At 42.8% G+C, this 13873-nt stretch overlaps 1 protein-coding gene across 1 annotated transcript; it reads right to left on the bottom strand.

The window, feature by feature from the left end:
* Positions 1-108: 108 nt before the first annotated feature.
* tmem240a (transmembrane protein 240a) lies at positions 109-12742 on the bottom strand. Its single transcript, XM_041060374.1, has 4 exons — positions 12686-12742; positions 12191-12297; positions 7602-7810; positions 109-263 (listed from the first exon to the last, which is right to left on the bottom strand). The coding sequence occupies exons 1-4, from the start codon at positions 12740-12742 to the stop codon at positions 109-111; spliced, it is 528 nt and encodes a 175-aa protein (XP_040916308.1).
* Positions 12743-13873: the final 1131 nt, after the last annotated feature.

Genomic DNA, 13873 nt, shown 5'->3' with positions numbered 1-13873 from the left:
TTTGGGAAGGAAGGTGAGGGGTTTTGGAGGGGAAAGGAGAAGGTGTTTTAGGAAAGGGGATGTAGATTTATCTTTTTGTTGTTGATTTTGTTGTGTAGTTTTTAAGAGTCAGAGGTGGCGGGGACTGGGGTGGCCGTTGTGGTAGAGCTTCTGCTTGATGTGGACCATGTTGCCGCTGGAATCCTCCAGTTGTCGGAGCTGGGCTCGGCGACGAAGGTCTCGAAGGTTGCAGAACTGCGGCAGCCATGACCAGGATGGGGTATCTGGAAGAAGCAGATGAGAGGCAACAGGGTTGTCAGAAGAGGCCGGTGGCACAAGTGTGACTGAAGAACTGGTTGTCTGTTTGAAGTCAGTACCATTTGCTCTGATGCGTAATTTAGATCAGATTCCTCAAAATAGGATACAGAATCACAGGGTAACTTAACCTGCTAGGGGTCAACAATGAGCTCTGGGGGTCTATTAAGCCTCAAGAAGAAGGAGGAGGTGATTATTTCCTTTCCTGTTCCCCTTCTTTACCTCTACTCACAAGTGTGTGCAGTCACAGTCTATGTGGTTTATTGTCTCTCTTGTGCAGACATGAGCAAAGACAACTGAATGCAGGTTTTTTGCAGACACCAAAGCCAAGTAGCTATAAGACACACTCATGAGATAAAGACACACAATAGTGTAAAATCCTTCTTAGCCTGGTTTTCTGGCTCTAAATCCAGTTAGAGGCAGACAGGACACATCAACAACCAGCAACACAGAGGACTAATCTCTGTGCTGTGAACTCTACTTTTCCAAGTCCAAGCACTTCTTTGTCATTCAGTTTGTTCTGGAATATGTAGGAATTGGTTTGTCAGTTTGTCCTGTCTCTGATATGATGCATTTTTTAAAATTGTCATGCTCCGTTTCAGTGGAGAAATAAGTTCCACGATGGCCTAGATTTTACTTTTCTGCCATGTTCTGAGCAAAATGTGTTTCATTTGTGAAATTTTAAAGTAAACCCAGAACAGGCAAACATAAAAATGCAGGTCATGTATCTCTAAATCATATATTCCATACAACATTTAATATTTTAAAAGATGTGCCAGTTAAACCCAAAAAGTGACCCAGAATCAGATGCCTAAAGGTTTTTTGTTCTCCATGGTGCATTGCATAAAAAATAAGTTGTGAGCTCCATGCGGACTTCAGACTTTAAATGCTGATGTTTAATATGTGTTTTAGCCACCAGCTTTATCATAGCTGTAACTTTTAATTCTGGGAAGTAGGGGTGAGCTTTTTACAGTGAGGACAGAGTGACAAGAGATGAGACAAAAGCTTGGGACATTGAAATATTGGATGAGAATGTTAAATGGTACCAATCTCTTGAAGTGCACCATGGCATTGCCCTTGATTTTCCACGTTTGTGTTTAGGTGGACTGTTTAACATGTGCCTGGGCATTATTTCTCTACAGTCAAAATGATACCACAGGTGAGATTAAGACTAAACACTGATTTTTTTTTTTAATAGAGTGTAACAAATGTATCTCTCTGCACCCACTGTGCTGTATTGTACATACAAAATACACAGGCTAAACAATAGAAAGGCTGCCCAGGCCCGAAATCGGTGACTGTCTGGAAACGAAGTGGGATTTCATGAATGTGTGGTGTATAACGTGGAGAGGGGAATGGCGGAGCAGACATTTGTGCTTCTCGGGTTATAAACTGGAGCCGGTGAGGCAGAGCGAGGTCCACAGAGACAGCACAGAGAGAAGGAGGGGAGAGCCCTAGACAGCAAACCCAGTGGCAAATGGCCCTGCTAGAGGATGAGCCAGTGGTGGTGGTGGTGGAGTTGGGGGGTGAGGTGTTGGGTGGAGGTGAGGAGGGAGAGAGACAGAGTTATTTATAGCTGTGAATGGGTATGCTGTCCACAAGGACTGCTCTGAAGGGTATCCAAAGAAAAAGGGGCAACGAAGACAGGTTTTTCTCATTTGAATAAAAGGATGGAGATGGAGTCGAGAGAAATGATAATGCAAGGCAGAAAATGGGAGGCGAAGACACAATTGTTATTCTCTTTTAGAGGAGAGGGAAAGGAGATCGGGGGAGGGGGTTAATGCTGAACGCCAGGTCATCATTTTCTCCATTTTTGAGAGAGTTTTTGTGTTTCTCTGTCCCTTGTGTCTTTGCAAAAAGAGACTCTAGTATGGTATATTCATGACACATTAGCGATTAAAAAAAAAAAATAGTAGCAGGAAGCATTGTAAAGGAAATGGCCATGAGTCGATTCAATAAGTGAAGAGGGAGGGGGAGAGGGCGGAGCTAGAAATGGAATTAGGTGGGGAAAAAAAGCAATGGGAATCAACGTGCATCTCAATGCACCGTGTGTGTGTGTGTGTGTGTGTGTGTGTGTGTGTGTGTGTGTGTGTGTGTGTGTGTGTGTGTGTGTGTGTTGTTTCTCATTTGCCATTCCAGCTGCTCTCTCTCATTCTATTTATAGCTCTGGCGGAGAGAATGTGTGTATGTGGGGGGTGGGGATATGACAGCATCTCCATCCTGCACCCCCAACACACCAGCACACACACACACACACCATTCCCCACCCTGTCAGCCTCACCTTCACTCCTCATCTTGGGGAGGCTAAACGAGTCTGACCTAGCATCAACGTCACAGTCCACACACACACACATGCGCACACACACACACACACACACACACACAAGCAAGGGGATATTCCCTCCCGCTACAAAAGAAGAAGCCTATATCCCCCACTCTATAACTGCTGCTGATGAATATGGATGTTCCCTCCTCTCTGGGTGTTTTTTTTTCATGATGATGTATTTTACACTGTTGTGCTAATGCACTGGTGAAAACAGCATTGTCTCACCCGCTGCTGCACAACCATCCACACCTCTGTGCAGAGCAGAAGCCTGCAACTATCAAAGCTTGTGTAATTCAAGCACCTTGTTTATTGTAGTGGCATCTAAAGAAAACAGTGAAATCTCTGAGTATCACATGATATTTTCTGTTCTAAAAAACCCAGATTAGTGCACTTTCAGATAACTTCTAAGTGATAACCATCGTTCTTTGATCATCGCTTGATACTTTCCCATCCTTGCCTGAGGAGCTTTTCCATGGCGGTCCAAGTATCCAGGTCACATATCACCTACTTTAGCATTATCTTTAAAACTGAAGATCCAGGCCACCTCCACAATACAAGCCTGCCCTGACACCAAACAGCAGAGAGTACATACAATATTCAACCCGAATCCCTCCAAATCCAGTTTTTTTTTTTTAGATTCATTGCTTATAGTCACTATTTCTAAATTTAGCTCATTTGTGCCAACAGAACACAACAAAAACTTTGTCAGGTTTTAATCTTGGCAGGGTCAAGAAGCCTGTGCAACATCTGTGGCCTTGAGAAACTAAAACACACTGTAATCCAGGATGCTAATACCAAGCTCATCAGTGAGCATCTTGTCAGGGCTCTGATATTATGATGCTCTGCATTGTCAGTGGTTGATATCTCATCAGCAGAGCACCAGACTATGAGAGCTTTCATGCTGTCATGATTTCACATGTGCGTCTAATAGCTGCATGGCTTTAATATCACTAAAAGCTTTTTATTTCTTTGCTTGTGTCTGCACAATAACACAAGCCAAATGATACTTGTAAACTGTACAGCACATGTTCTGTCTCATTAAACCTGCTGCGTTCCTTCTCTTGTACTAAAGTAACATGCATCCTTCATCTGTCAGGAGGAGATGGCACGAGGACTGAGAGAGATATTTCAGAGAGACGGGGTGCTGACAGCAGACAGGAAATTAAGGAGCAACTATCACACTCAGTTGGACTTAAACACATAGTATGTGGGAATGTGGCTTTCACTACAGCATGGCAGATGGTGGGAGTGAAGTCATTTCTCAATCTCTGTTTCTCTGGCCTGGTTTGAACCAGTCTCAGTAACTGCTGTTATCACACAAAAGCAATGTTTCTTTAATATAGACACAACGGTTTTTCATTAGACAGCTATTTTTTAGGTAGTACTGCAGATTATTTCATGTTATCTTCAGTGTAAAGTGACAGGATGTGCATTTAGGCAATATACATACATCTATACACTAAGACACTTGATGTATCTATCAGTGGTTGTGGCTTTCTGTAAACCTGTAAATTTGATCCATATTTTACGCACCCTGTAAATTATTTTTTTTCTTATTCTCATGTTTTTCTCACATATTAGTGTGTAGATGCTCCTATTCACATTGTGGATAATACTGAGTTTCCATCCATCACCTGACTTTGGACCTGAAACAGGGAAATGATGCAAACATGCAGAGAGCACACATGTAACACCGTCCAGACAGTTACAGGGCCAGAGTCCACACCGGGATCTTCTTGCTGTGGTGTAACCACTGAACCACTGCATAATGGTAACGGTCTCAATAATTGGGTGGACACACATTTCTGGGACATACAGCTACTACTGAGGCAGAAGTAATGTCATTAGTCATGTTAAAGAGTGATTCTAATTATTTCGAATGGTTAGACCTCTTTTCAGGACTGTATAGGTGTGTACAGACTGATCTTTGTTCTTCCCTGCGTCCCCTATTAGCTTCTTCTTTTTTTTGAGTGGGACATACTACACCTTTATCACTGTGTGAGGTGTAAAACCTGACCCTCACACTGATGTTTTGGCATTCAAAACATTAACGTAATTTATGTTGACTGGAATCCACAGCTTTTTCCAACAAGTAAACAAAGTACCACGTGTACCGACGGCACTGTACACAATACAGTCAAATAAGAACATATGTCACGCGGCTTGTCTTGGCTGAATTCAAGCAGAAAAGGCACTGTACTGTCTCTGCCAACACTTAAAAGCTGTGAAAAGATTACTTTAATTTTCTGATAGAGCTTCAATGTCATACCAGCCGCCTCATATGCCGCTTGCACTCCATTTAAGCAGGTTTCCCCGCCCTTACCCCTACGTAACCAGCGGCATGGCCAAAGGTAGCGCAGCCATTCTTTTTGATTAATGGAGTCTGGTGACCTCATGTAAATCCTAGCATAGCCCCACCCATCTTCAACCTGAGAGGACGTCTAATCAGCAAGAGTAATTGGAAACACCTGTGATGGTTTTTCAAAATGTCACTGAAGACGTTTTGACTCATCACAGCAGGAAAAGCACAGGCGTAAATAATAAAATTAATGATGGTTGAATTCCATTCAGCTGCTTCAGTTTCAGGGTAATGGTATAGTTCATGCTGATTCACTGTCACACTTTCATGACTTACCGAGAAACTTGAACAGAGGACCATGACAAATCAAAATGTCTGCTGTGAAAAGAGCCTATATAACATAAGTCCCTTTCTGAAGCAAGCAAAGGCCCAAACTCCATGTTTGCTGTCTGTGTAAATGGGTCAACACATCATCCTGGCTCCCAGTCTTCAGTGCAGGTTTTACACTGCTCATCTTTAGTGTACAAAGATCAAAGCATGTTTCTATAATAAGATGATGATGATTTCTGCAGGATATAGTTTGACATTTTTGGAAATACGCTCATTAGTCTTCTTCAGAAAGTTACATGACAAGATGGATACCACTCTCATGTCTGTACATGGAGCTAGAGACAACTGTGGTGCTAGAGCCAGGGCCTGGAGCCAGTAGGTAGTTCAGGGGAGACAGCTAGCATGGCTCTGTCCACAGCTGAATTAATCGCTAAAGCTCAACTATTAATATGGTGTATATTATTAGGTTAAAAATGACAAGTTGTGGTTTTCTGGGGAGTTACATGCTGGGACTATTTCCTGGCCAGGCACTGTGACTGGTGCCTTGTCATTAGTGTGAGGTTGCCAGCCAACCAGCAGATACTATTTCGAAGTCAGGAACTGGTTTAATTTTCCTTGACCCATAGCTTGGCCTTTGACAGAGTGGACCATAGTATTTGAATACATTTTCTGAAAAGTTTTATTCGTATCAGTGATATGCTGCCAGTGTGGTTTCTTTGATAAAACTGTCTTTATGGACCCCACTCTCTTGTGGAGTTCCCCAAGGGTCTAGCTGGGGTGCCTGACTATTCTCTATTTATATGCTGTCTTTGGGGAATATCATCCACAGACAGATTTAACTCCACTGTTATGCAGCTGACACACAGCTTAAAGCCCAATAAAGCCTTGTGTTATAGATGTATCTGACATTATGTCATATTTCTATAGCTAAAGCTAAATGTATGAACATTCCTTCCACCTGAAAGACTCAAGGGTCCTGTTCCTTCCTGTCCCTGTACAAGCACTATAAATCTTATGTGTAGTGAGAGTAGCCTGTTAACAAACATAATGAAGCCAAACATGTTAGGTCTGGCATTAGCTGTTTAAGAAGCATAATCATGTTTTATTTAGCTGGAGCACATCACTATGATGAGATTTTGTTTCTTTTATTTGCTGGCCTGGAGAAGGTCACTCCTGCTTTTAGCTCCTCAGGCTTGATTGTTGTCACGTGCTTGTGGTCTTTAGCAGGAGAAATATAAACATACTGCAGTTAGTTCAGAACACTGGACCTACGCTAATCAGAAGACAGAAGAGGCCAAATTACTTAAGTCCTTGTCACCCTTGTCACCATTCCTGTGATTTGTCTGACTGCTTTTTGAGATCCTCTTTCAGAGCCCTTCAAATGATCCCTATCACCATGGGAGACCTATGTTTACCTTCTGGGTCCATCAGCTGTGGAAGTCAGTGTCCTTTTTTAAACCCCTCCTCAAAACTCCCCTTTATCTTCAGCATTTATAATTTCAATTAATAAGTAAATAACTTACTTAGTGGGGTTTTTTTCAGTACAAATTTATTTTATTTATTTTTTCTATTAGAGTAAAAAGTGTAGCTTTTAACCTCATATTTTCTACTCTGAAAATATAAAATGATCATGGTCTGTTGGGGGTTCTGTGTTGTTGCAGGTCTCATTAAGGTATGATTTTACGTTCATTTTGTGTTGTCTTATTAGATAATTTTGAGTTTAATATATTCAGATTGTAGTAATTACACTTAATGATGGTGCTGTTACGTTAGCATGTTACTAGTGCTGTTTCCCGAAAACAAATTAAGAGGATTATTAGTGAAATGGGGTTTGAGGTATTTAGGACAGCCATTTAAATTTTGTTTCACCTCTACTGATATCACTGTGTCTGAATCATTACACAGTTGGAAGGTTTAGCTGTGATTTTCCAAGAGGTCGCAGTAAACTGAGAAAAACAAAATCCATGAGAAGAGCCAAAAATGGGCCAAGCAATGGGGGGAAGGTCATTTTCCAAAGCTCCACCAACTGCTGTGTTAACCTGGCAGGCGCTTACACATACAGATACATGGTGAATGCATATTTTTATGCATAGAAGTATTTTGCTAATAAGATGTACCACTGCAAATCCTGCTCTGATTTATATATAGATATTTTGACAAATTTAGATTATTTAAATTTTTGTCCCTGTGGACATGCTGTGACATGTTTTTTCATGTAGCCGTATATTCACATCACAGCACACACAGCCGAAATGAACAGAGATAGATATAGAGATGAGATATTTAAAAATCTGCTGAGCTCTTGTTGGAGTTGTGTCCGTGTGTATGTATGGCAGACAATGTCCAGCTCACCATAGTAGCGGCTCGCCCTCCAGGCCCTGACGGCACAGTGTAGGACTCCGTCCAGCCACAGCAGCAGCCAGCTAATGCAGAAGCCCAGCAGTAGCCCCAGCATCAAGTCCATCTCCTGCTTGGTCACACTGTCACTCACAAAGTAGTTCTCTGATGAGTCCACCAAGGAATGGTCCCCATCGTATGGGATTACATAGTGGACATGATGCCTGGAAGGAGGACAGACAGGGTAATGTGATGGGAGGGTTAGATATACATATATATGAGAAGATCTAAATCAGTTTTGTGTCCTTATAAGAGTAATTAAACCAACATATAATTTTGTTAAAACTATTTTTAGACATGTCTGACAGAGACAGATGGGACAGAAATTAAAGGGAAAAACAGCTTCAGTCTTCATAGTCTCTGAACTCTACTGAAAAGATGAACAGTATTTGTCACAAAATATATTTCCTCATCTGGTGTTTTGATGATGATGGTGGAGAGCACTGTTTAACATGTCGCTCCAAAATCTCCCAAAAGTGTTTGGTTTCATCAAGAATTTGCGACTATGAAGGCCATAGCATGATTCACATCATTGTCATACTCACTGAACCATTTAGTGAGCCCTCGAATCCTGTGTATCAGTGGCTGCATTTGTTATGTTTCTCCATTCATTTATTCATGTGTTCCATTTAATTTGCTCCTTGCCTGTATAACCTTACCTTGAAAAACGACTGTCCAAATTTCCCTGACCCTGAGGACCACAGACACCACTGGACTAGGCTACATAATATGAGCACCTAAAATGAAAATAGTATTCTATCTACACTTTGAACTCAGATGACGCCTTAAAATTTTGAAATTTTAATCAGATTGCACTTTGCTTGAAACCTCCTGAAGCTCCCCCTCCCCACCGAAGGACTACTGGGTGTCCCCAGGCTGCACTTTAGGCAGAGAAGTTTATGGCCGGTTTGTGATTGTGAATTAGCAGAAAAACCTCATGACCTGAAAAGAGAGTGAGCAATAGTTTGCTAATTCCTTCAGTGACTACTGTTGAGGTGTCTTTCAGCAAGACGTTGACTCCCATATTCAAACAGGTATCTGCTCTGTTCTGCTCCACTGTAATATAAAATGTATTAAAAGTGAGCAAATATATTTCTTGAGTCTTCCTATAACTATCAATAATTGTCGGAGTGGGCTTAAATTAAAATCCTATTTAAATCCAAAATAAAGACTAAAAAGACTCTTTAAAGTTTTAAAACGTGAAAGGACAGCGTGCGAGTTGCTACTAACCAGGTAATCACATCCCACATTAGAAGAAAGAGGAACTGTGGCAAAAAAATATGGAAATGTTGCTCTGAAATGTTACATATACATACACATCAGTCTGCTGCATTACAGCTAAGGAACACCGTGCATGATAACATTATATGTATCTGTGAATATCAACTGTTGCAGCAGCTTCTGCTCAACGATCATCAGTTTCACTTTGCCACATTTCCCTGCGCTGACTCCGCTCCATTGTAAAACAGATATATCCAGTTGATATGAAAGTCTTACTATGGTGATATTACCTGCTCTCCTGAGAGGGTTTGAAAGCTTTTTTACAAAAACTAACAACACAGGCAGTCGTCTGACAAAATGCTGTAAGGGAACACAGTGGGAGCTGAGAGATTTAACTGCTGGAAATGTGTACAGATACACTCACACACTTTGGGGTATTACGCTGATAACAGGTTTAGACTGATGCAGGTTTTTGATGTGCATTACCAAAACTTTGCATAGTGAAAGAGTAGTAAAGTACTCCAGCAATTTAATGTTGCACTTCTGAAAACTGAAGGACTTGCAGGAGAGAGAGATAAAAAAAAAAATGTATGGTCGAAATTTAAGCAGCGGAGATATCCTGACTTTTAATCCCTAGTATGGGCCAAGCTCCAAGAGCAGTAGATTGTACATTTTCTGTAGTGCAACATGATAGTGTCTTTCTTTAGACGCTCCCTGGTTTGTGACTCCACACCCCGAGTTGGTAACACACGTTTTCTGCCTATTTAAATAAATGTCTGCTTTGCTTATCTTCATTACTGACTGACACAACATCTGAAAGCTGCTATCTTTAGTTAACTGGAAGTCGGCACTAATGGTTCCAGCTTGTTTGGCATAAACTTAGGAAGAGGAAAGAATCATGAGCAGCTGCAGACAAAGAATAAAATTTCCACCTACAGACATGCAACTCCATAAACAGAAATTCCACCTACACTGTTTGATTGACAGATGATCTCTGGGAGGTGCAGAGCAGGAACACAACAACACTTTGTACTAAATGTGGAGAAAAAAAAAACTGATCTTGTAGATTAGCACCTTAAGTATGTTTCTGAAGAAGCATGGCCACATGGGGGATCAAACCCCGCTATTAAACCTCACTGACCTGAGCCACACTGCCACCGAAGTCCATTAACACCAAAACATCTTTCACAATAAACAAATCTAAGCAATGCGTAAAGACATCTTCCTCCAGGTTTCTTTCTTTTCCCTGAGGAGGACTTCTACACCTAAACCAGTGAGTAAAATACTTAATGTTGCCTGTATATCTTTAAACTGATGTGAGTCCTGTTCACCTGTGCCCTGCTAATCTTTTAAATGTGTTTGTCTTCTTTTTCTAGTATTAAAATGAAAATCCTTCAGCAATGGAATGGAAATGCCTCAATCGGAGCATTTAGATCACCTTAGGACAACTATCCTGCAGCCTTGCAAAAAAAACAGCATGATACCAATACGGGGGCACCCAGCAACACACACTGTCCACTCCTAGATCTCCTCTCTGCCCCAGAGGGAGCTATCGTAGGCCAGGCTTTGGTCCGTCAGAGAAGCTACAAACTACATCCAAATCAGAGCGCAGAGGCTGCCAAATAAAAAGACACTGGCTGTGTCCTCGAGCCTGATAAGGTGAGCACTGTGGGCGTCACGACACCTCCACACATCACGGATGGAAGGGCAGGCGAGCAAAGCCCAAGCTCTGCTCTATTCATCCACGTATCCCACGTTTCTGCTGTTTACGTGAAAACAGTTGACTGACTCTCATTCAGGAGTGTTTCCAGGTCAGTGAAAGACACTGTGGTTACAGTAACCTGAAAACTAACAGGAGGAGCAGAGGGTTGACTGTGCATACTGTTCAGTGGTATGTAGTTTTATTTCATCAATGTATTAGAGGAGGTCAGTGAATCTGATGTAGATATTTCTACAGTTTCAAAATTATTCTTGCATTCATAATCACAGCTCTGTTTGCAGTAGCAAGGGTTAAGTGATTGTCAAAATATTACAAACTCTCACTGATGCCTCATCTCATCATAAGCCCTGTGTCCAAATGTTTTTTTTTTTTTTTTTTGTCTTGATTAGTATATCACATCACATATATTGGGGGTGTGCAAGAGGCCTCTCCAAACTTTGACTCAGATTATCCCTCTCTGACAAACATCATCTAATACCACCTGATGATGAAGGATTTCTGTATTTACAAGCTAAAAACAACACAGTGGAACTGGCCAGTTAATGCTGCCAATGAACTGCTATTACACCAACCCCCTCACTGCAGTATGCACACTATAGACTGCTGTTTGGGTTTAATGTGCATCTGTTCAGCTTGCACCAACATGAAGAGTGACATTTCCCTTCCTAAACCACTGATCTGTTCACATGGCTGCAGCTAGGTTGCCTGTAGGACATGGACCAATCAGGATCCAATATCTGAGGACAAGACAGAGGTGAATCTATTGGCTAAAAAGGGACTCTTACTTTATAATCTGGTTCCAGCATTGTTTTCATGCCCTCAGACACTGTAGAGACTTAAATCTGAAAAAAAAAAAAAAAACCAGAGGCCCACTTGTGTCTCTGCTCATCCACACAGCCTACATCCTGCTGTATTACATGCTACATGCTTTACTGTGGATGGAAAATGCATAATAGTGCAGACTAAATCAGAATTTATATATTAATGAGTGTCTTGCTGCTGTTTCCCCGACTTCAAACCTGCTCTCACTGTGACAGCAAACAGCAGGTAATTTGATGAGCAGCCCTTCAGCCCTATAGCACTTCTTAAGCCATAACCACTTCACTTCAGCTCTCATATGTTCATAATTGGCTCAGCAGGTTTATATTCTCGCCGACACCGCGTAGGCCTGCCCGAATCGCACACTTGATGCTCAGATTGTTTTTGAACGGCCTTAGATTGCTCATAGTTCATTACCTATTTATGGCTCCGACACACACCTTCGTAGGTTATATGCAGCAAAGCCGAAATCCTCGCAGCCGATGTATATGTATATAAATATAAACACACACACACACCGCGACCGAACGTGTGATGGGTTTATCTGTTAGACCGAATAATAAAAACCTCTGTGAAAACATCAGTCGCTATGTAAAAAGCACAGACGGGCTGATATCACGTTGGCTTTGCAGGGCTTCACCGCCAGAAATCTTCGAGGCCTCTTCAGCAATTAAGAACAGACGGGTAGAAAAATAGAAATAAAAATGTGGGGGGAAAAAAATAATAACAAAGCACACACCACCGCGTTTATCCCCAAACATTGTACGAGGATGATGGCATTTACCTTCCACAGTTGCAGTGACAGACGCGGTCCTCCCCTCGTAGATGCGGTAAGATGTAGTTGTGAAAGCGATCCAGTAGTGCGTTCATGTCCATTAAACAGGCTATCGCCTGCAAAGAACCATGCCAGTCAGCTGGGACATGTCAAGCAATAGGCTAGGCTATTCCTACAGACAGCGGATGATTCTTTTCATTATTATTAGGATGGATAACAACAATAAGAATCACAAAGAAAGGGACAGAAAATATCCTTGGTAGATCCTCCCGATCCTAAGAGGGGGGACTCTTGCCTCAAAACGGACTTAGATTATTTATTTATGACAGCAGGTAATTATAGGTAGGCTAACCTACTTCCACATGTCATTGATAGGCCTGCTGTAAGGTACTTTCTCCCAAAATGTTAAGCGTTTATGGCACATTTGTAAAATTCTGATTAAATAGCCATCGGTGAGTGAATCAAAAAATCATCTTGTGGCTGAGGGAGGTGAATGTGTCTTACCATTACAACTGAAGCACCAAGAATCATAAAAATCATGGTGGTTGTGATCATATGCATCAAAACTTCCAAACTGGCCGCCGTCCTGTAGCCCGGGGATTTACCCGCGGCGGTGGAGACGCTCCGGCTGGGCTCTGGGCGCTCTGTCCCGGCAGGAGCCGCTCATGGAGCCGCCGCGCCGCTCCTGGCTCCCCGTCCCTTCAAACTGCCCGGTCTCCCTCCGTCTCCTCCTACACACGGCGAGCCGCTCTCTCAGCCCTCACTGCGCCCTCTCCATCCAAGTATTCCCCCCGCCCCGGTCTGTCGGATGCGGCTGCCGCTCGCTCCAAGGAGGCAGTCCTCTCCTAATTACCGATGCAAAAGTGATCCGTTCTTCCAGGCGCGTTTCGGTTCAATCTCTATCCCAGTTTAGAAAACCATGAAGAAAACAAGAGATGGGCTCCTTCGATATCCTCTGAGGGGTGCCTCGGTATCCTTCCTGCCCTGTTCCAAGTTATTCCAAACCGGGGCTGCGCTTTAATACCGGCGAATTCTGTCCTCCATCGGCGAAAACGGTCGATTTCTCTCGCCTGGACCTTTTCAAAAAGCTGCATCAACTCCTCTCACGGCCATCGCCCTCGTCTTTCTCGGAATACTTGATAACATCGACATGAGGTCCAGATAGCTCCAGTCGGGAACTAGACCCACCCTTCGCCCTGAGTCCAGTCCGGATCCAGCAACGGCAGCTGCATCAACGCCCGAATCCAGACACGCATGATTATCCCATCCTGGCTTCCAGCAGCTACACGAGCATCCACTCCCACCTCTAGTACATATGCGCGTGCACGTGTAGGCGCGCGCGTGTGAGAAAGAGAGAGAGAGAGACAGAGAGAGAGAGAGAGAGAGAGAGAGAGAGAGAGAGAGAGAGAGAGAGAGAGAGTGTGTGTGTGTGTGTGTGTGTGTGTAGTGGGCGGTATGAAGGGGGAGAACTGCAAACTGCATATATGGCATTGGCCTATAGGCTCATTATTTATAGTGGATACCTGCAGATTCACTGGAGCAGGCTTCAGGAATGGCACTCTTCATGATGATTTAACCTCCTCTTTGTCCAGAGGCTTAACCCCTTTTACCCCTCAGTACTGCCACTTGGACACACACACACTGCCTGGCTTTCTGTTTCTCTTCTCCAGACATTGCAGCTCTTCACTTTCT

Source organism: Toxotes jaculatrix, chromosome 2 (assembly GCF_017976425.1).
Source record: "Toxotes jaculatrix isolate fToxJac2 chromosome 2, fToxJac2.pri, whole genome shotgun sequence".
NCBI classification, from domain to species: domain Eukaryota; kingdom Metazoa; phylum Chordata; class Actinopteri; family Toxotidae; genus Toxotes; species Toxotes jaculatrix.
The sequence above is the reverse complement of the archived record's forward strand: the minus strand, read 5'-3'. Positions and strand labels throughout refer to the sequence as shown.

Excerpts from the sequence above, each read along its gene's own strand:
- tmem240a (XM_041060374.1), bottom strand. The coding sequence starts at position 12,742 with ATGCATATGATCACAACCACCATGATTTTTATGATTCTTGGTGCTTCA. Across the intron at positions 12,298-12,685 it reads TTGGTGCTTCAGTTGTAATG|GCGATAGCCTGTTTAATGGA; the intron begins GTAAGACACATT and ends GGTTCTTTGCAG. Across the intron at positions 7,811-12,190 it reads TGTCACTGCAACTGTGGAAG|GCATCATGTCCACTATGTAA; the intron begins GTAAATGCCATC and ends TCCTCCTTCCAG.